Source organism: Micrasema longulum, unplaced genomic scaffold, assembly GCF_059751315.1.
Source record: "Micrasema longulum isolate JH-2025_06_02 unplaced genomic scaffold, ASM5975131v1 h1tg000403l, whole genome shotgun sequence".
NCBI classification, from domain to species: domain Eukaryota; kingdom Metazoa; phylum Arthropoda; class Insecta; order Trichoptera; family Brachycentridae; genus Micrasema; species Micrasema longulum.
This window is the reverse complement of record NW_028277603.1, coordinates 1,054,589-1,076,851: the sequence shown is the minus strand read 5'-3', so window position 1 is coordinate 1,076,851 and position 22,263 is coordinate 1,054,589. Positions and strand designations below refer to the sequence as shown.

The 22,263-nt window shown below is 34.9% G+C and overlaps 2 protein-coding genes across 5 annotated transcripts in view; one reads left to right on the top strand and one right to left on the bottom strand.

Annotated features, from left to right (window-relative positions):
- The window catches only part of rho-4 (rhomboid-4), a 15,584-nt gene extending 6,440 nt beyond the window's left edge, over positions 1-9,144 (bottom strand). Inside the window, exons 1-4 of one of the 3 annotated variants that reach the window (XM_088226011.1) lie at positions 9,036-9,144; positions 8,546-8,674; positions 7,412-7,670; positions 689-893 (exon numbers count right to left, since the gene is read on the bottom strand). In XM_088226011.1, the coding sequence (XP_088082137.1) occupies positions 689-893; positions 7,412-7,670; positions 8,546-8,656 (575 nt within the window). In that variant the 5' untranslated portion in view covers positions 8,657-8,674; positions 9,036-9,144. Of the gene's footprint in view, positions 1-688; positions 912-7,411; positions 7,671-8,545; positions 8,686-9,035 lie in introns of those variants that run through there. The other 2 variants (XM_088226009.1, XM_088226010.1) reach the window with 2 other exon arrangements.
- Positions 8,684-22,263, top strand: Mks1 (Meckel syndrome, type 1). 2 transcript variants are annotated; one of them, XM_088226008.1, is made up of 6 exons: positions 8,684-8,826; positions 9,542-10,045; positions 12,021-12,246; positions 13,156-13,450; positions 19,495-19,742; positions 20,891-22,263. In XM_088226008.1, exons 2-6 carry the CDS (start codon positions 9,672-9,674, stop codon positions 21,131-21,133), a joined length of 1,386 nt encoding a protein of 461 aa, XP_088082134.1. In that variant the 5' UTR covers positions 8,684-8,826; positions 9,542-9,671; the 3' UTR covers positions 21,134-22,263. The 2 variants fall into 2 exon arrangements, with proteins under 2 accessions (XP_088082134.1, XP_088082133.1); XM_088226007.1 differs by lacking the exon at positions 8,684-8,826 and adding an exon at positions 9,292-9,461.

The window sequence follows — 22,263 nt, the reverse complement described above, 5'->3', positions numbered from 1 at the left end:
TTTAAGCAACGTCTACAGAGTAACTAATGACCAAAACGTAAAACCACTAATTTATGAGTAGTTTAGTCGGCTTCAGTTTGATGCGCGTACTCGGTTTCTGGACAATTATAATTCTATGTCGATACATTTACATACTGGTTAAAGTATATTTTTTATTTTTTTTAAATAATTATTGGGCACAGAAAAAGCATTTTATCAGAAATTGAAGATAAATCACCGATCCAATCGAAAGTTTACCAATGTGTCGATACGATTGTCTCACATACTCTTTATATCTCACTCTCGATACTAAAGGTATATTCGGGAGCAAGAGACAATTTTACGCATCACACAGGCCAATAATCAAGTTGCCAGTACTTCTGCCAGACGCCAGTAGCTCTCTAAGCTTCATTAGGGGTGGTCCTCTTGCCGTGCTGCGAGTGTCAGCTAATAGTTTTTTTGGAATTAGATTAAAAATAATATCACTTTTGACCTCAACTATAAATAATTTAAGCAATCGCCTATGAATATTTCATTTTTCCAATTTTAAATCTCTCATTTTTGCATGTGTATTAACTACACAACACCATAACGCGAGGATGTTTTTGGCACAGTAGGGGAAAGGTAAAAATGATCACTGATAATATGCACCACTGCATGTAGATGAAGGAATGATTTTGATATGCCATAATTGTGTAATATCGCTCACCCAACGTGCACAAACATGTAACTCAGGAACCTCCAGGCCTCGTGTCTCTTGTACGGGTTGTAGATGAGTGCCGTGGCCGCGGGGCCCGTGGCCTGCGTGTGCTGGCTGGCCGCGTCCACCGCAAACAGGACGATCTCCACCAGCGACAGCAGCAGCATGCAGACGGGCGGGGGCCAGCACGAGTACTCCTCCTCATACTGCCCGTCTGGGGAGGATAAACGCGCTGTTGATGGACGCAGACAATGCGGGATGGGACATGCAAGGCGCAATGGCGGGTGGATTGTAAGGGAAACATGGGTATGGAGAGATTCAAAGCGTAATGTGTACGGTGACAGGTTGATGAGTGGATTGAGAGGGAAATGCAGGTATTAAAGTGATGTGAGGGTGTAGCAAAGAGAAGCGAGGATGTTGTGAAGGAAAGTGTGGGTGTTATGAAGAGAAGTGCGGATGTTAATAGAAGAAGTGTGGGTGTGGTAAAAAGAAACATCGGTATTGTAAAAGAAAGTTAGGGTGTTGTAAAGAGAAATGTGGGTGTTTTTAAGCGATATGTAGGTGTTGTAAAGAAAAACACGGGCATTGAATTCAGCGAATTAACGGAAAGTATATTATGTATTGTAAGGAAAAATGTGGCATAAAATAAATATAAAAGCATTTGCAGTAATAATACATTTGATTGTGATGGATGATTGACAAACAAGAAAGCAGGATAAGGAAAGCGAACATATAGAATAATCATTAGTACAGTTAATATTGTTAGTATATGAATAAAATCATTAAGTAAAAAATGTTACTTTTCAAATATGAATTATATATGTAAAAGTGTTATACGTAAAAACTCGAGTGGATACCAAAAATTTAACTTATGTGAACAACTATTTTAGCTTTTAAAAGACAAAGGCGATATGCTACGAGCATGAAGAGATGTCGTGGAACTGTTAGTTGAAGTATTTTTGTTCATGTATTACTTGTTGACAACTATATCAATATTGTAAGTAATAATTGAGGAGGTTAAAATCGAAAATGCCACTGTCCACGATCACTGTTTTTGGGGAGACAGACGAAACCATTAACGAAAAGACTATTTCTTTAACGTTCAATATGCGCATTTAACTTAAAATGAATAGTCTTTTTGCTACTTGCAATACCACACACAAGTTTCACATTGAACGAATAGTCTTTTCGCTACTTGCAATACCACACACAAGTTTCACATTGAACGAATAGTCTTTTCGCTACTTGCAATACCACACACAAGTTTCACATTGAACTAATAGTCTTTTCGCTATTGGTTTTGTTGGTTTTCTCAAAAATTGAACCCCTAAATTGTAAGTAAGAGTATGATTGCTGGTTGCTAGCTATCGCACCGAGACTAGACTGAAATAAGTGGGAAATAACGGCATGATTACAGAATAAATGACAAGGTTGCAGAATCAGGATGTGGTGCCGTGGCTAGCGTCGTGGATTCACGGATCAGAGATTCGAGGTTCAAACCCCACTCTATTCCAACTTGATTTCCACTTTATAATCGTGAGAAATATTTGTGTAAATCATAAGAAAGCAAATATTTATTTTGTCTGGATATTTTTTTCTTTTACACTATCTGTGTCCGAGCGGATGAAGAACACAGTTCCGTGTGAAATAGAACCATAAATTTTGGACGAGTGTTTTTGACTCGATGGCTCCTCTCCCATTTTTTCTATTGTTTATGAATACAAAATGGGTTTTTTTTCTAATGAAATTGGCTCTTCCACATTCAGGCATTTTGATTGAGTAAAATTATTATTGTCGTTGTTCTGTTAGAACTATACGGGTGTATTTCTGTCAGAGCGGAGCATTAGTTACTGTTTTATTATTTACAGCACATTTTGTAGGTATATTATGCTTCCAAAACCCGTTTAAGGCTGAATCGAACACTCGAAACAAGTTTAAAATTAGATTTTGCAAACTCAAATCTTACCCACACAATAATTACTTATCAAAATGAAAAGGTGAGAGATTTTCATATTCATTTCTCAAAATACAATCTTAATAAATAAAAAAATAATCATTATGTCTTATGTGATCATCTTACCTTTATGTTTACTACAAATTATGATGATAATTAGACAAGATGGTAACAAAATAACTTTTGATAGTTCTTTTAATTCATTTCAAAGCGAAATTCCTTACTGACAATTAAACACAGCACAGATGATGTGTATCCAATATTGGAAAACATCTTTAATGATTGTATTACAATTAGGTCATCATTTTTGAGTTTTTCATTGCCCTTTTTAGTAAACTTTAGCACAAGGTATATTGATAAATATCCTACAAGGGTTAACTCCAGTGTTGGACCCACTCAATTTTTTTTTGATAAGATTTTTTTGTGAGTAAGACTTAGGGACAAGCTGCATTAAAAAAAGTTAAGAAATAATAATGAGGAAGTTGAGTGGTTCATTAATTTTTTTTTAATTGGTTAACTTTAAAATTACACCGCCCGCAATGTCGTGAGTTGTGGTCGGCGAGCGATCAAAACACACGTGAATGGTGAAACATAACTTACAAGAAACAAATAAACATGGGTTTGACTGGCATTTATTGTACGAACCGCTGACTTGCAGGCATTCTACGACATTGTTTGACGTGATCGGATTAGTTTTTAGGAATGACAGATTGATTTTGTATCTGACATTTAAAAGAAGAACCGTGTACAGTTATAATTTGTACCCCACACGCTAAACGTCGAAAAACACGGCTACCCCGAAAACTGGAAATCTGTTGCTGGTCACCACAGCGACATAACAACGCTATATTTATTTAGCGTATGGCAGAAAACAAAGAACACAAAAATGAGAAAAAAAAAAAAATTAGCGGCTAGATCTAGGCCAGTCAGATATTCAATGGATTCAAGAACCGCATTCAGGAAGTCTGCTGGATTACCGGAGGAGTATCTTGCCGGGTAATCTTCGAAGATACTATAATTTATTGTATATTGCAAACACGTGGTCACGTGGTCACATAAACCTGTAACATTGCAAAGCAGCTAATTTTATATAATTTTGTTGATACATTTTGAGAAACTCTGCCGTACAATTAAATGCTCTAATTTGTTACCACACGTAAGAAAACATGTTTTATATCTAATTTCCGATGGCACTGAACTTCCTCATTGTCATATGTCTTCCAAAATTAACAAAATGGATTGCATGAAAACATTAGGATAAAACAACTCACGCCCATTTTAACAAATACGCAAGAATTATTTAACTCTAAACTTTTGATAACTCAACTGTTCATGTTTCAATTGGCCCTAAGAGCCAGTTGCATATAAAATAATGAGACAAAGCTAAATCATCATATTGTCGCCATAATTTGAAAACAACTCAAGTAATTTTTTTCTGTATTTGAGATTAAGATTGAATATTTTTCACCATACAAAATAGCATCTATCTCTGCCATTGAAACGAAGTAATTTTTGACAGAAAAAAGATAAAAGACATTTTTCAAAGAAGTATAATATTCCAGTAACTTACATTTGTTTGGATAAAATATGTACTTCAAAATCATGTATACTTTCAAAACAAAATATTTGATAAAAATAACCACTAAAATTTCATACAAAATTACTGATTTGGAAGTTTTTATTGCCTCCTGTAAAGCAATCATTCAGTGACTTATGCTGTATTCAAATTAAGGTGGTGATATAAGCTTTTGTCAAAATAAGTTGCACTTAAGTTACTTTTTTTAATGTAATTGGTTCTTAGAAGCATATTGCCCAGTTAGATGCACAAACAAATGAAAGATCAGGCCAAACAAAGCGCCATGTATGTGCATGCCTAGTGTGATGGCGGCTCCGGCGATCTACCTTTGAACAGTACCAGAAACTCTGTCTCCGTAACGACCTTCCGAGGCTCCGCAGACAGCAGAGTTACAGCGGACTGAACTGCCTGCCGCTCCTGCCCTTCTCCCACGGAACGCCGAGTTCTACGAGAGACCGGCTCTACCGCACGTCGAGCTTGTATTATTTCACTTCAATTATTATCACAATTTAACACAAACCAGCATCGTAAGTAAAACTTACATTAGGATTACATAAGACCGGTAGGCTTTAACGTACATATACATTCTATACAAAATCATTCATTTTGATTGTGTCTTGAATGTATTGTATATTAATATCTTAAGATAGAATCAAAATTATTTTAAAAAATAAAAAAACTTATGGATTGCATGCTTAAGAAGATATTATGTTTACTAAGGTTTTCAGCTGAACAAAGTAAGAATTTGAACATCTCGGTTGATTGATTTTCAAAATACCCTACTTTAGAAATGGATCATCAAGTTATTAAATCATGTATTAGTAATTATATGTGAAAATAGATTTTAAAGCATTAGAATAAGTAAAAATACATATAAATAATATTTTGATAAAAAAAACAATATAATTTTGTTAGTGCCATTATTTCAGACAAAAAATTACTAAATAAAGTACAAATTATATGCACACACAAATCAATTAAGGTTCCCTTAAAAAAAACATGTTCATACACACGAGAAAATGATAAGCACAAATACTAAAAATAGACAGTAAATAAAAAAGAAAATAATTAAAGCATTAGTGTAATGAAAAAAATCCAACAACAGGTTGTCGGGACAATGTTTTTTTTTTCCACGCGCTCAAGCCTAAAATCTATAATTATAATCTTCGAAATAATAATTGCAGTATTATTTATATTTAAAGCATCAACTTTGTGGTCAAACATTTTACTAAATGTTATTAAATATTTGTATATAACCACTTACCGTTTTTTCTGTCTACCGATTTCGAGACGTACCTTCGAGACGTATTTCAGTTTACTTTGGAAGAGCATCAAGAAATTTTGATATTCGTGTTAAAGAACATATGAGGTGTCTTCACAATAATAATTCCTCTGAATTCGCAAATCACCTAGTCAATTTAAATCATGACTTTAATAAAAATACAGGAGTTAAAATCTTACATACAAATAATAAAAGGTTAAAAGTAAATAATATGGAAATATTTCATATTAGGAAAGCTTTAAAAAATAATGTTATACGATGTTCCACCACAATGGTCACCCTATTAAACCTATTAAGGTTACCCCCTCCCTCCATCCCCTCTACTTTTTTCATTAATTCTCAAACAACAGAATATTTTTATAATTTAACCGGTGCATGTTTGTCCTAATCAGTGCATGTGCTTATTAAAATGCATGTCGTGATGGTTTTATATTTTTGTGCAACAACTATTTTTGCATGTTGGTTTAATTGGTGTCCTGACGAAGAGACGGGTACGTCTCGAAACCGGTACACATAGAAAAGTCGGTAAGTGGTTATATACAAATATTCAATAACATTTAGTCATAATTGCAGTTTATAATCATTTGAAATACACTCCAAAAAAAATTATATTATGAATTTAATGAAAACTGCTGAACTAACTAGTCTAGTCAACGATTGAATAGTTTACTTGAAATCCCTTATTGTAAATCCAGACTCGGGCAAAGACGCTCATTTTTCAGAGCTCCAAAACTGTTCAATGCATTTCATAAGGACAATATGATAGAGATTATTTGAATTTGTTTCGATTTAAATTTTTGTTGAAATAATGGATAAAAAAAGCAGATTTAAATAGCTTCTTTTTTTAACGAATAGCATGTACTTTTAATATTCATTTTTTCATTTTTATTGACAAAAAAATTGGGCTCTAATATTAGCACTTATTTTTTATTTTTCGATATCTATCATAGCCTTTATTTATAAAATAAAATGTATACCCACACACAGGCCATGTCTTAGTGGGATTTTTTTCTTGTATTTATGTAAGTTTATTTTATTACTTGTAACTTATGTATACCTATTGTAAAGTGCAAAGAAAAATTTATGGTAAAAGAAAAACTGTAATAAAATAAATAAAACAACTTTGTTTTTAACCACTAATTTATTATTCTTTTTTTCCACCAACCTGTTTCAAAGCAAACAAGCTTCTTCGTCAAGGTTTAAGTAACTAATGAATTCTTTCCTATTTTTTTTTTATCATGTTTACTAAATACTACACGTGGAGCCAATAAATCAAGTCTTTTTTTCCTAAAAGGGTATTTATGAGTAGTAAACATGATAAAAGTAAAATAGGAAAGAATCCATTAGTTACATAAACCTTGAAGAAGAACCTGTGGAAAAAAAAGAATAATAAATTAGAGGTTGAAAACAAAGTTGTTTTATTTATTTTATTATAATGAATAACCACAAAGTTAGTGCTTCAAATATAAAATTTATTCTGTATTCATTTAATTCCTTCACGCAATTTTTAAAATTAAATAGTAAGTTTATTTTTTGTGATGCGATAAAATGGTCACCAACAGTTTTTTTCTTTTTCTTATTTGTGACTGAAAGAAAATTCAGAGAGGATGGCTTCCTTTCGTTTGTTTTAGTTTCGGTGCTCATTTTACACACTTATATTAACACCTAATACATATCAAATAAATAAATTTAAATCTCAGTTCCCCGTGTTGGGTTGTGTCACTTCTGCGCTAACCGTCTTATTTATTTAAACTGATTCAGAGTTTACGAGTTAACGATTTTTAATATTTACTTATTGTGGATATCTAGAAAATCATTTTAAGTGAAGGAGGGCTGGCAACTTTAGGTTAAAACCTCCACATCAATGATCAAGCCGGTAGTTAAAATGTAAACTGGATACGATGAAAGGATGTTCATTACCTACGGCGTCGGGCGGCCTCCTCGCGGGCACCACAAAGTGGACGTACTTCTGGAGGAAGTGGTCGAAGAGGTGCTTGACGTCCGGGTGGTTCACCATGTACAGGAACTCCTCATAGTCCAGCTGGCCGTTGTTGTCCCGGTCAGCGAGCTGCATGATCCGCTGCGCCACCCACTCGGGAAGGTCCCTGCGGTACTCGCGGGACGCGATGACCGCGCGGAGTTCATGGAGGGACAGCGTGCCCGTGTTGTCGTGGTCATACTGAAATTTATTTATCAAGTATTTCATAGTTATAAACTGTTCTTATTCATCACATTGAAGGATTTTATTTTATGTAAATCGATACCACCTGACAGCAGAGGCGAATCGTGTATAAAAGTGATTAAGCGCAGCTTACCATTTTATTTGACTATCCACAATAATGTTTTATGGTAACTTTACTTACAGAAAAACAAACAAGTAATTACTATTTCTTATAAGTCATTGCCACCATTTGTATTTTTCTCCAAATATAAATAAAAATATTAATAAAGCGCCCAGCGCCAACAATGAGCCAAGGAACTAGCCAATTACTCCAGCTTATTTCTTCATACAAATAAGTGTACTATACTTTAAACATCATAAACCCAGTGGCGGGATTTTTCTCCTAGAGTGAACTTGCAGATTACACAAATTTTTTGAAGATTCTCGATTTGGAAAACACTATATAAACATTATTTCTAAAGGACTATTTTTCTTCGAGATGATACTTGTAACATATGACTTGCAACACATGTGGTGCTCGACACGGACGTTTGAAATTACTTGTAAATAAATTTTGGTTCTTAAATATATATTTTAAACATTGAAAACAATATACAAAAAAGTGTGTAATATAAATAGTAATCTTGCTCCATTAGGGGTAGAAATGTTAAATATAAAATTATAATGTGTATCCATCATACATAAAAAAGTTTGAAAAATAATGGTAGAAGTTTTTTTTTAGTATGATGCAAGAACTAAATAAAGTAGGTAAGTACTTTAGTGAAAGTGCAATCAATGAATGACTATGTCAACATTTATAAAAAAAAATAAAACAAATATTTGAATTAAGAACTTTGGGTAAAATTAAATTCAAAACAAAATACAGAACTTACTCTGTCAAAAACTTGTCTCCAATGGGAATCGGTCCGCTGTGATTGTCCTATGTTATTTAATGGAATCTCCACACTCTGGTCTTCCCGCTGCCGCGCACTCGGCTCCTGCATCCTGAAGGCACTATTTTCCTTTCAAGAATAAAAGTTAAACATAAGTTGTCGGCAATACGCGCAGAAAATAACCTCTCCGACCTGTCTTGACACGACGCCTAAAATCACTTAGGAAACTAGGAATGTCTTGTAATATCGCGGCTGGCAAATAAGGACATGATAAGATAACGGTGAATAATCGAACGATTCATTCAATTAATATACACCTTCGTTTCCACGCCTACTTCTGGCTATCGGCGGTAAAAATGACAAAAGTATAGAAACATTCTGAGAACTGCTAACTTTCAAACAACTTTGAATTGTTTTATCATAAAATACAATCGTATTACGCTACTCAGAAAACGAATGCGAAAATTTAGAACAGAAAATCTTTAAATACCTAAAACCAATAGCAACAATAAAAACTTGTTAAAACTTATAATTTTCACATCAAAACGAATAATGCACATATTACTCGATTACTCATTACGAAAACGTCAAATTATCTTGCTTTATGTATTACCACATTTAAAAATGTATTATTTTTTCTCATTCTAACACGTAAAAATGGAAAGAGACAGTAGAAAATAGAATTTATTTTTGTTACTGGTATTAATTACTACAGCCAATCACAAGCTGATTAATGAGGTTACTATGACAACTGATTCAAACAAAGATTACGCAAAATGCAAAAACTTGACAAAGCTTACGTTATCTTCTGAACAATAAAATAGTATTTCCTTTTTAAAATGACTAATTTTACTAGATGTAATAAGGTATCTCAAGTGTACAAAAGTACTGATAAAATAAGCAATTTCAAATTCAAGTATGTTCTAAATATTTTCAAATAATTCCATAGCAAATTTTATTAAAAATAATTTCTTACCCTCTGAATTTATTTTACAGGGTTAAATTTAAAGAAGTTAACACAGTCATTCCTCTTCCTAAATTTGAGACTTTCGCTTCGCAAGAAAGTCACCCGGAACAAGAAAACACGGGGTATTATGAAGAGAAGTCTGTTTTCTGGCAAGAAAAAATGTTCAGCTCGGCGGAAATATTTCTTTATTCCGATTTAAGTAACTGCGCCTCTGATCTCGAAAAGAAGTACAATGATACTATTGTCAAAGATGAACTCAGTTTAGATAATCACAAAACAAAGTTGTTTTCTTACGTCCACGAAGACAGATGTGAATATAAATTTGATGATAAACTAACGACAGCTGCGAAGGGTGATGTTAGAGAGTTATCCAAACTTGTTCACCTGTTAAATGTAAATAGCGACTCGTCGCTGGATGGTGACAGCGAAGCCATCTTGGAAATCAGACCTAATAAAAACAGAACTCTAATTGAAGATGTTGATAATAACATTGTCAAAATGTTCATTCTTGTCGATATGAATAATCCTGAGAGGTAGTTGCATGTTTTCTTAGAAGTATTTTTCGTATTCTTTTGATGTTTTGTTTGATGAATTGAGAATGCAATTTTGGGTATGAGATAAAACCAGAACTCTGACTTGATGGCTATACTCAGGTAAAAGTCCTGTAGTGGAGAAAAAAAAATGTAGTGGAGATAAATCCGCTTTATACTGCAGTGGTCAGGGACATAGCCAGGGGTACGTCAGGGCAGGTGGAGCCCGCCCTGGAAGATTTTGTGCCCGCCCTAGCTTCTAGCCAGAACTTGCTCCTTATCAAAATATTCTTTCCAAATATTATTATTGTGAACATTTGTCATAATTTTAATTTAATGTCATTTTATTTGTTAATATAGACTATTAAACTAAACCAATTTTTTTTTTTTAATTTTACGTATCGTATTATCAGCGCTATGATTTTTTAAAGTTTTGTATTTCTGAAATAACTCCACGTGTGACGTCAGAGGTTGTTCTCTGTTAGTTCTTCCTATTGGTTCGTTTACAGTAAGCCAACCGGATATCCGTCACAGCTGTCACATCATTGGTTGGTTCATATGAACCAGTGACGTCACTCAAAGTAGTGCGTTTTTATTAAAATACTTTTTATTATTTTTTTCATACATTTTCCAGAAACTTTGCCTCACAATTTAATGCTCTAATTTTTACCGCGCAAGAAAACATTTTTTGTATCCAATTTCCCGTAGGGCTGAAGATCCTCATTAGAGTCATAATTTACTAATTGAGTTATTAATGACGACGTTCTTATGCTTTAGTGTCGGTTGCACAATTTATTCAATTTATAACTTTTCACGGCATCAATCATAAACTTTTTTATTATAAATTGCTTACATCGTCATCATCATTCCTTTTCTGCATCTATTCGTACATAAGGCACTGCATCGGTGCACCAATCGTATCTTAATCACTTTAGTTTCATGAAGGCAAGATGATCAGTCTTACGCTTCAGATGCCAGTCCAGGGACTATGAAATATTCCAGTGTAAATACACCTTTTTAAATAAATATTTCATGTCAATCATGTCGAGAATCGAACCTGAGACCTCTTGTGTGGTAGCCAAATGCGCCGACAGATAAATCAAACTTGCGGAGTGCTTTTAATACACACCGGCATCTTCTTCTTCACGTGTCATGTCGGTTCCCCCCGACGTTGACGATCACTTGGGAGAAAGCTTCTCTATCCCGAGCAGTGCAAAACAGCACCTCCACAGTTCTAATCCTGGTCTATGCTCGGATGTTTCGAAGCCAGGAAAGCTGTTTTCTTCCGACCCCTCTAGGTCTTTTGATCTTCCCCTTCATGACAAGCTAAAGTGTGGCATATTTATCACCTCTCAACAAATGGTCGAAATATGAAATCTTATGAAGCTTAACAGTGGTGAATAGTTCTCTATTAGTATTAGCTCTACGTAATACTTCATTGTTGGTTATCATATCGGTCCAAAATATTCTTAACATTCTACGGTGGATCCACATTTCAAATGCTTCAAGGCGGTTTATAATATTTACTTTTAGAGTCCACCCCTCTACATCATAAAGTAAGATAGACCATATATAACATTTGATCATTCGTTGTCTCAGCTTAAGGTTTATATTATCGTCACAAAGAAGATTTTTCATTTTGTTATATCCTGTTCGGGCTGCTTCTATTCTGTATTTTATCTCAATGCCGGGGTCTATAACCTATATCTATACCTATATATACCGGCTAATGCTACGTATAGAAATACCACTGAAATATTTATTAAAAGCGTGGTTCTTCACTACGGTATTTCATGTTCCTGGACTAGCATCTGAAGCGTAAGGCTGATCGGCTGATGGGCACTATGCTCATTTAGTGCGGACAGAATTTTCTTTCAAGCCTGCTCTGGTTAAAAAATGCTATGTGGTTGGCTCTAATTGTCTCTTCGACTACATTCACAGATGAACTTGAGTTATGTAATTATTCTTTCAATTTTAGTGATCCAAAGTTTCTTTTGAGAAGAGAGAGAGTCCTTTTTACTTTGAGTTGGAATGTTAAGGACGAACGACTCACTGTCTCACCAGACTTTAATGACATCGACATTAATCCATACATGTTGGAAGTAAATTACTATTCTAAGCAAATATTTCATTACTCGATAGAACACATCATTGATGACTGCTTCGATGAAGGAAAACTGGCTGAGATGGTACTACGGGATAAGGTACAGTTTTGCCTTAAAATCATCAAATCGTTTTATTAGAATTCTGGATATGCGGTGGTTTACTTCTTAAGGAATAAAAATGGATGCAGTAACCTCCAGTGACAACTGACTGCTTAGTACAAAACAACATTTTTAAATACTATTTCTTGCCCATTTCCTTTCATTCCTTTCCTTTATATCAATTTTTATGGTACCAACCTTTACCCGACATTATTTATTTATTTATTAACGCCCAAAGGGCTTTTGCATTCGCTAGTTCAACCCCATCTAGAATACGCTTCTCCTATTTGGTCTCCATTCTACAGGACTCATATTGACCATCTTGAGTCTGTCCAACATCGTTTTCTAAGAAAAGTGGCATGGTTGCTCGGATTACAAAGGGATAATTATTCCTATTTTGAAATAGAGCTATCTCTTAATCTGTCTTCATTGGAGAGACGTAGAACTGAGAAAAACCTTATACGCGAGTATGTTGAAAAATAACACAAAAACTTTTTCTTATCCACCTTAATATAGGTTAGGACTGTATCATATCATGTATGTACTTACTGTGTTGTCTATAAAAATTACTGTTATACCTTTTGAGTAACAACCTAATAGAGTCGCCCATATGGAGAAAGACTGTTCTATGATTATTGACCACAAACTTAGCTACAGATTACAGAAATAAACAGGCCATAGGTACTTGCGTTGAGAATTGCAAGCGCTAACCGAAACTGTCCATTACATGTTTGTTGTTAAACTAAAAACTAAACCAAAAATTTTGAACGATTTTGTTCTATACAATAGTGCTTAAGGGCTTCTCTAGAGAATTATTACTCTGAGGTTATACCTGATGCACCATATTGAAAATTGTTAACCAATAGCAAACATCTTATCCATTTAAAACTAATTAATCGATGATTTCAGATTGAACTTTCACAAAAGCAACTGCAAAAGAGCAAAATCTTCAGGAACTTTATTCTGCCCCCAAACAACGTCCTGAAATGTCTCTACATCATCGAGATTCAATCAGCTCATTCATTTGAATACAACAACTTATATGTCGAGTATAACATCGAGGTCCCATTCGGTTTTGTTACCTCGTCCCCTTTGAAAGGAGTCACCCAAACTGCACAGACCTGGGGAAGGGATAAGAAAGCTCATTTCGGACATGTTTTTGAGCTATGTTTAAATTACCAAATGGATTTAATAAGCGAAGAAGGTAATAATTTTAAAGCAACAATATATATTTCATAATCTAAATTATAAAATAGAAAATACATGGGCCTGCTTGTTTCTTTGTCGATCACGAGAACTCGTCCCAGAAGTGCTTTTTATACGCATCATTCTAAATTCAATTCTGTATTTCTTTGATTTTTTAGAACATTTTGTAGAGGGTCAATGTCTATTAAAAACATATATATTTGACAAATGTACATACAGATTGTTTTTTTAGGCAATCCATCGTAAAAAGAATGATTTTTAATATACATATATGGTAATATTTTTTATTAATATTCGTTATCCAACACATCAAACAGTTCATTATAACGTCACCAAATGGCTGAAAAATTACTCTCCTGTGTTACGCTATTTATGCCATCGGTCCTTATAGATCTAAGCCACAGTATTATCAATAGTGCTGTTATCAACTATTTTCAACGGGCTCATGATCTGTCATTAGCTACTTCAATTAATATCTTAACACATTGTGTACAATTCACAGTTCCACTTGTGTTTTTATCTGTTGATTTTTGTGATGTTGAATCCAAATTCATAATGTTATATTATAGTTAGGTATATTTAACTAAAAAGGCGGATCAAAAACTAAATAAATTTTTGCCAAAAAGAAAATATTTGAGTATTAGCGAAATGGATAGGAAGACCCCAAGTCTTTTAAAGGGTTTTCTGGTGTGTGGAGAAATGCTTTCGCTGTTGACTTTTGTGAAGCAAAGGAGCTGTAAACCTTTATTAGCTCTGTAAATGGCTTTGTGACTTCCATATCACTTCTTTGAAAGTACTGCCCCGAATATAACGCAATACTTCTTACTCAACATATTTTTCTAAAAAAAGCATTTGCGTTATATTCGGGGTGAAGATTAGCGAATTTTTCCTTTCATTCCTGATGCAAATATGTAGGTCGCTTTATTTTCGGAATATTAGCTGTGCAATCTGCTGAATCGCCATAATGTCAACTCTCCAACTTTTATACCAGTTTTTTCCTTACCTTTCATTTCTTCTTTACTAACTTTCTTTCTTTTATTTACAAGAACCGAGTCTTCTTCTTCCAAGTCGGTCCCTCAACGCTGAGGAACGTGACCATCATGAACACTTCTGATTAGTCTGTTCCACTCCAGTCTGTCCTCAGCCCGATGAATCGACAAATTTTAGCCCCTAAGCCTCCTTTATTTGGTCAGTCCATCTATACAGGATTCTACCCCGGCTTCTCCTACCTTCGACTCGGCCAGACATTATTGCCTTTTCTAGATTGTCTGGCTCACGTCTAGCAATATGACCAAAGAAAGACAGTATCCTCAAACACCACTGACAGGCGAGTTGTAATATGAAGCTCTTCCAGTATCAATGCATTCGTCCTTCTGGCTGTCCGAGGCACACGCAGCAGCCTTCTCCAACACCACATCTCGAATGCATCGATCCTCTTCCTCTCATAGGCACGCATTGTCCACGTTCTAGCCCTATATGAGAAAACGGAAAATACCAGGGCTTCCATCAACCGCTTTTTTGTGTTCATTGATATATCTCGATCTCACTAAATCTTCTCCAAACGGTTGGTTGCTTCTTTGGCCATTTGAATCCTGCGACCAATCTCAGGTCTGCAACTGCCGTTGTTGGAAAAAAGCGAGCCGAGGTACACAAAGTCATCTATCAGTTCAGTTAATAAGACAAATATAAAACAACTTATTTATACCTTTATAAAGAAACTTGTGGAGCTTTGAAACCGGTCGATAGAAAAAATAAAAAACAAGTGGTTAAAAACAGTTGTTTTATATTTATTTCATTTCTGTTATTAGGCTTATGAAAATTTCCTGCCACGCACATACAAGCGTAGTTTATTAAAAATTGAATGGACGGTACTTTCTGTACATTTAAACTGCATATATAAATAATAAATAAAACCCGTCTTACTGGCATTGTTTTGGAATTAATTAAATAGAAAAAAGTTATGCTCATTTTTATTTTTAAAAATATGTTTAATTCACTCCCCTGCAAAATTAGCTTTATTGCACTTGGCATCAGTCATTTAGCCTTTTTTACTGTCGATATGCAATCCAACACACATGTAATTTGAACAGTAATATTATGATATTAATATACTCACAGTATTGTAGAATTCACTGCTGATGTATTCACAATAACTCTTTTAAAAGAACACACTACATGTGCTGGAAATAGGAAACCTAATGGACACATGAAATTTGCAGTAAATTGACTGGAACCAGTCACAATGTGGCATGAAACATTGTTTGTAATAATAGTGAATCATGACAATGAATATTCAGACTATTATTTTCCGAGTAACACACTAATGTGTCCTTCAAAACAATATTTTGTGTACATGTCATATCCCATAATTTTGACAATTAGCACTTCTGAAATGAACTGTGTGAACATACATTGACAAAACTCATACCGATTCAGAGAAATCTATTAGCACAAAAAAGTAGTAGATTATAGAAATGAGGAAGAGGAATTTTTATTATTTGTTAATAGACTGTTAAACTAAGCTAAAAAAAATAATATTTTTATGTATCGTATTATCAGCGCTATGATTTTTTTTAGGTTTTGTATTTTTTAAATTACTTAGCGTGTGACGTCTCAAGTTCTCTTCCCCTTCTTCACGATGATCCGCTGATTTCGTCAGTTGACTTACTGTAAACTGAAAATCTCCCACAGCTCTCTTGTCATTAGTTGATTCATTCATCAGCAATTGTATTATTTTTTCATACATTTTCAAGAATCTTCGCCGTACAATTTAATGCCCTAATTTTTACCGCGCGTAAGAATACATTTTTTACATTCAATTTCCCGCAGGGCTGAACTTCTTAATTGTAAAAGCAGGTGTTTTTTTTTTTTAAATCATGATTGGATAGGTTTATTCTAGCAAGGTGTTTGTTCAATCTGCAGTACCCTGGGCGGGCTCTAGTGATAACCCTCACTCGATTAAGCTGAGCCTTATAAGGTCAAAAGCAAACCTTTTCCGGTACCCTTTTATCAGTTCCTTCGCATGGTGCTGATCAGGTACTTTTTGCCAAAACATTACGCTCTGCTTCCCGGCCCATGACCTAAGCTCGTTACAAGGAGCACATTTGGCAACCCATAGTAGGGCTCAGGGCCTATCGGGGCTGTCTCAGCTCCCAGCCTTGCCAGTTCATCAGCTGCCATGTTCCCGTCGATGTTTGAGTGTCCAGGTACTCAAATTAATGCCACGCTGTTACACTCACCGACACAATTAAGCGCCCATAGGCATTCCAAGGTTAATTTAGAATTGATCTTGACAGAGATCAGTGCTTTTAGAGCAGACTGACTGTCTGAGAGAATAAAAATTCTTTTGTTTTTGTATTGTCTACCCGAGTTTTCATGTGCCCAAGCATAAGTGGCATAGAGTTTCGTTTGGAAGACAGTGGGATAGAGCTTTAGGCTTATGGAAAACCTTTTTGGGGATCTAACTCCGTGTAGGTATGTAACATCATGATCGGCATCCATAGAATTTAATTTACTACGTACTAGAAGCACAGCGCTTACCCATTTTTTGGGAATGGAGTTGTGATTATGCGCCCTCAGCGTGCTTAGTATAAAAAACTTAACAAATCTAGATGTCTCTAATTCCTTTATCTAAGTATAAAGAAAGGGGAGAAAGCTTCACAATGCGGAATGCAAAACAACCAACCTAGCAACCTCCAAAAAAATATTTTTCTTGGTTATGATGTCATTCTGTAGTTTATCAACTTTATCTTTATAAAAATCATGAGTTGGGTTGCAAATGTAGTTTAAAATCATACTTCTGATAATTTGAAAATAGTGTTTGGAAGCAAACAGCAATATCAATGACAGGCTTGAGATTTAAATTTTCAAAATGGCTGTGCCATTGAAATATTAAGAAAGTTTTTTGAATTCGTATTTCTATTAAAGCTAATTTATTAGTAGCTTAAAGTTTAAGTTCAGTGAAAATAATATTTCTCACAAATAGACTCTCTTTGGCATTAGTGTAGCAGTTTTTGTTATTTTTCCGGAAAACACCAAAACGGGAGTTTGCTATCTTTGCTTCCAACGCTCTCAATAGCTTTCTTGCTTTAACTTGCATATAAGATATTATTATTATCATAATAATATTCACTGGTGAAGGATTCTAAATTGAAAGAGGTTAAAACTAAAAATTAAACTATTTTTTGTAATAAAGCAATCAAATTAGTCAATGACATTTCTTGGTCAAAGTTAATTGTGTTTAATAAAATACATATTTTAATAAATGACAGGTAACATTAGTCCACTTATTTTTTATGTATCATTAACCAGTTTTATTGACATTTTGGTATTTTGGACATCACGACAGCGATGCAACTAGTCATGTCAATTAAAAAAAATTGGATTGAAATATCAAATGGTCATTTTGTCATGATCGTAGAACGACCGATGTGGGAAAAATGCGTCATTAACTTTCTTTCACATTTGATCTTGAAAGGGTTTTATAAACGCTTTATAAGTATATTTAAAATAAAACGCTTTTTATATCTAATTATTTTTTTTGCACCACAACAGGCCAGGAGGCCCAATTACAGTGGTGAATAACATCACAGAACACCCAGGCTTGAGAAAATCACATTTTTAATTTTTGTGTTCTCACCGGGAATCGAACCCGGAACCTTCCGTGCGTGAGTCAAGTGTCTTGACCGCTACACCACGGAGGCCCCAAATACAGGGTGTTCTTTAAACCCTGTCACATCCAAAACCACGATGATCAGTATGACCAAGAAGACATATCGGCACATTAAAATAAATTTTTAGAACGAATAAAATTTACAAATATAAAACATTTAAAAAAACAATTGGTTGCTTACTTCTGCACGGGCGAAGCGAGGAGAGGGGAGGGGGGAGTCTGATACACCGTCAACCACATGGCCACGCCCCCCTCGCTTCTCCCCTGCAGAAGTAAGCAACCATTTGTTTTTTACTTATTAATACTTTTTTACTTAATACTTTTCAATAAATCTGCTGATCTATCCTAAAATTATTTTTTGAATCTTTTTGTAACCTATTTATTTATTTGTTTTACATGATACTCGTACTTTTCTTTTTTTGTGTTTTTTTTGTCATATGGTCAGATAAGAGCCATGTAATCCAAAAAAAAACATTATCACAGGAAATGTTCCAGGCGAGAGAAGCGGAGGAAGATCACCGCCCGTTGATTTGACCGAGTTAGGGAGATGACCGGGAGAGACCTTCGCTCGGTGGTGCAGCTGAAGAGAGCGGAGAAGATCGGAAGCGTTTTTTACTTAGCATTGACCCTCAGCATTAAGAAAACGAAGGAGGAGATCATTCCTAAATGTGATTGATACTTTGCATCAAAATTATTAAGAGAATTTTTTACTTTGTGATATGACATTTTGTTTACAAATTAGTATATTACGTCTATATTTATACCCGTAACATTACCTGTAGCATACCTGTTAATACTTTACGAATTATTTATTTATCTCTCTCTGAATCAATTATACGATACGCTATAACTCCTGGGGGTTATTAAGTGAAACTAATATTAATTTTATTCAAACTTTGCAAAATTCCATGATCAAATTGCTACTACATAAAGATGTATACTGCCAGAGACACAATATTTCAATATCATTGATGTATTAATCTGTAAATAAATTATCTGTTAGAGCTCTACTTTGGTGCAAATTAATTTGTCAGCATGCGTCGCACTCCGAGTATAAACACAAGTTGGTACATGATTACAACATCAGGTTTACTAGTATGGAAGGGCTAGCTGTTTCTAGATATTGCAATAAATATGGCAAAAGGACACTGTAATACAGTATATCTAAAATATTTAACATGTTACCAAACAATATTAAAAATACTGAGTTAAAAACAGAAGTGAGACGTTTGCTCAAATTATTATGAATGTAGGTTAAGTGTGAACCTGCTGACGATTTGTATGTATGCAACTCAGCAGGACTTTAATTTAAGACTATTTTGTAAATATTTTTGAAAAATAAATTTTTAAATTTGTAAAAAAAATTGCAGATACTTTAAGCCGAGAGCCGGAGATTTTCTTCGAGGTAATCTCATGTGACATGTGGAGCAGGCAGCGCACTGAGGGATACTGCCACACGAAGCTGTCCGTCACCCGACCCGGTCGCCACTGCGGGGAACTGGTGGCGTTCAGGCCGCAGGGGAGCAACCAGCGCCTATGGGAGATGAACAGATACTTTGTGGGGGGTAGACATGTCCTCAGCGATCTCTCGTGGCTAGGGGTACCTGACACTTTGGAGGTGAGGCAGTCCAGTCTAATTTATTGCCTGTGATTAGCGAAGTAAAAGGCAGGAAGAGAGATAAATAACGAGGGTAAAAAAGCATCTAAAATATTGTTATTTTCATAAATAAAATTCTGGATGAATGTTTCCGGCCCGATGGGTACTCTCGGCTAAATTAGATTGCATCGTATTCAAATTCAATCGCATCGTTACACTGTGTTTATAGTGAAGAGATCTACGAAAAGTGTGAAAATGTAAGAAATCCAAATTGTGCGGAAAATCAACTAATCTACACATTCTGGACATTGGAGAATATAAAAACAAAAGTTGCTCTTAGAAGATTTGATAAATAGAAGATTTAGATTTCTAGTAACACAGTTGGGAACATATTGCAACATAGGTGGGACATCACTTATGGCTTTGAGTATTTTGAAAATGCTATTATGAATGATAGCTGGTATGCAAACTATCAAACAAACAAACCATCACGCCGTTTCTTTGTAGGTGTAAGCAGAGAGGAGTGAACGCTGCGTCACTCTGTCTTTGCATACGGACCTCATTTCCTCTACATTCATACATACATTTTCTCATACATGCACGCCGATTATTTTGACTTTTGACATGTCCATCTTCGAGTATTTGTTTAATATGGTCATGCCATATCTTTCTCAGTCTTCCCCGTTTTCTGCGTCCTAATGTTAATACATTCGCATCATAAATCTTTTTAGCCTTTCTTTCACTATCTGTTTGCTCCACATGTGCAAACCTACACAGCACTCCTTTCTTGATTTTGTCGATAATACTTATCTTAATAACGATTAACATTTGACAATTGTCTAATGTGTTTATAGGAACCTTTAGAGAAGTTTTGCCTTACAATCAACTGTTGTTATTGTAATCATATTCAAAAACACATTTTTAAATTCAGTTTCAATTCAGAAAGGTTTTGTAAGTATTAGGTTTGCATACACACATGTTAGGGTAATGGTTTGGAATTATTAGAACATTAACAAGTAATGTGGGGTTAGAAGCTATTGAATTCAAAATATATTTTTTTAATTACCATAAAAGACTTCTAAAGTAATGGAAATTGTGTTTTAGGGCACTTTATTATAGCAGACAGTCTCTCGCCTCTAATGCTAAATATCTTATGTTTTTTTTCTCAGGGCAGGAAGCACAACAGATTTGGAATCAAATCTGTCTCTACGGGGAAACTCAAGATTGTTATGGATATCATTCTTCAGAGCAGAAATTTTACCACTAATAAAAATACAAAAGACGCTTCCGGGGATTGGAAGGACCCGGTGGAACATCTAAGTGCTGACTCCTTATTCAAAAGTGTTAACACCGTCCTTCAGGCATATAAGCACGCCAAGGAAAAGTTGACATCATGCCAAGAAGAAACATGAGTTGTATACAGTTAATTAATACATTTGGAAAAAGTTACATTAAAAAAAAATCAAATGAAAGATGATTCTTCTTCTTGGGTAGTCTTGCAAGCGTAGGTTGTTCAGATAGGTTTTCATTGACTGCAGTGTACACAAGTCTGTCGCTGCTCATTATGTCTATGCGGTCCCTCCCCTCAGCTCCATCCAGAGAAAGCGAGGTCTGTAAGCAAAGCTGAGTGGCATTCAATCCTCTCTGCGAACCCCTATGGGGAAACTGTTTATTTATTTGTTTTGTATCATATTTTATTGAATGTTTGATACGTCTAACACATTAATACTATTTTTTTTGTGGCCCATCACGAGTTGTGGTATATATTTTCATTTTTTCCAATGGAACATTTTCTTCAGTCACCTTTCACCTAATAGGGCACAGAGCACTGCGTTTATAAACTTACCAGTTGATTCAGAGCTCTCTAGCTAAATGCAAGATATGTTGGGATGATTAATATTCAGTGCCTTTGAGGTGGTTTTGGATTCATACAACAGTTAAATAATCGGCATTTCGTTTTGAACATGTATAGACCAGAGATCCAGACAGCACGCATCATGTTAATCACTTCAGCGATTCCTCGGCGGGTTGCAAGCTCTTTGTGCACGCCACTATCCCCAGTTATGGGAACTCCAAAGTATTTCAAGTTGTCACTTTATCAATCCTCTGCCCAATATTATAGAGAGGCTGATCAGAGTTCGGACAGGATTTGTTGCACATAATCGGGTCTTTTATTTTAATTATTATTGATATTAAGACCCAGATGTGTGGAGTTTCCCTGCAGTCTGTCAACAATTTCCCGAAGATCACCAATAGACTTTTCGAGAAGAACCACATTGTCTGCGTACTCCAAGTCGCACAACTTTAGGGGAGAGTTCACTATACCTCGGTAAGGTTGTATTAATTTAAATAAGATAAAATCTATGAATAAGAACGGTACGAGGACGCAGCCCTGCCTCACTCCAGTGCAGACCCCGAACTAATCTGTCAAAGCGCTGCCGATTCTTATACGACAATTGCTATCTACGTCGAGACTTTGAAATATTAAAATGAAAATATTTTCAAAGCGAAACTAATAGTTAAGTCCATAGTAGGTACCTAA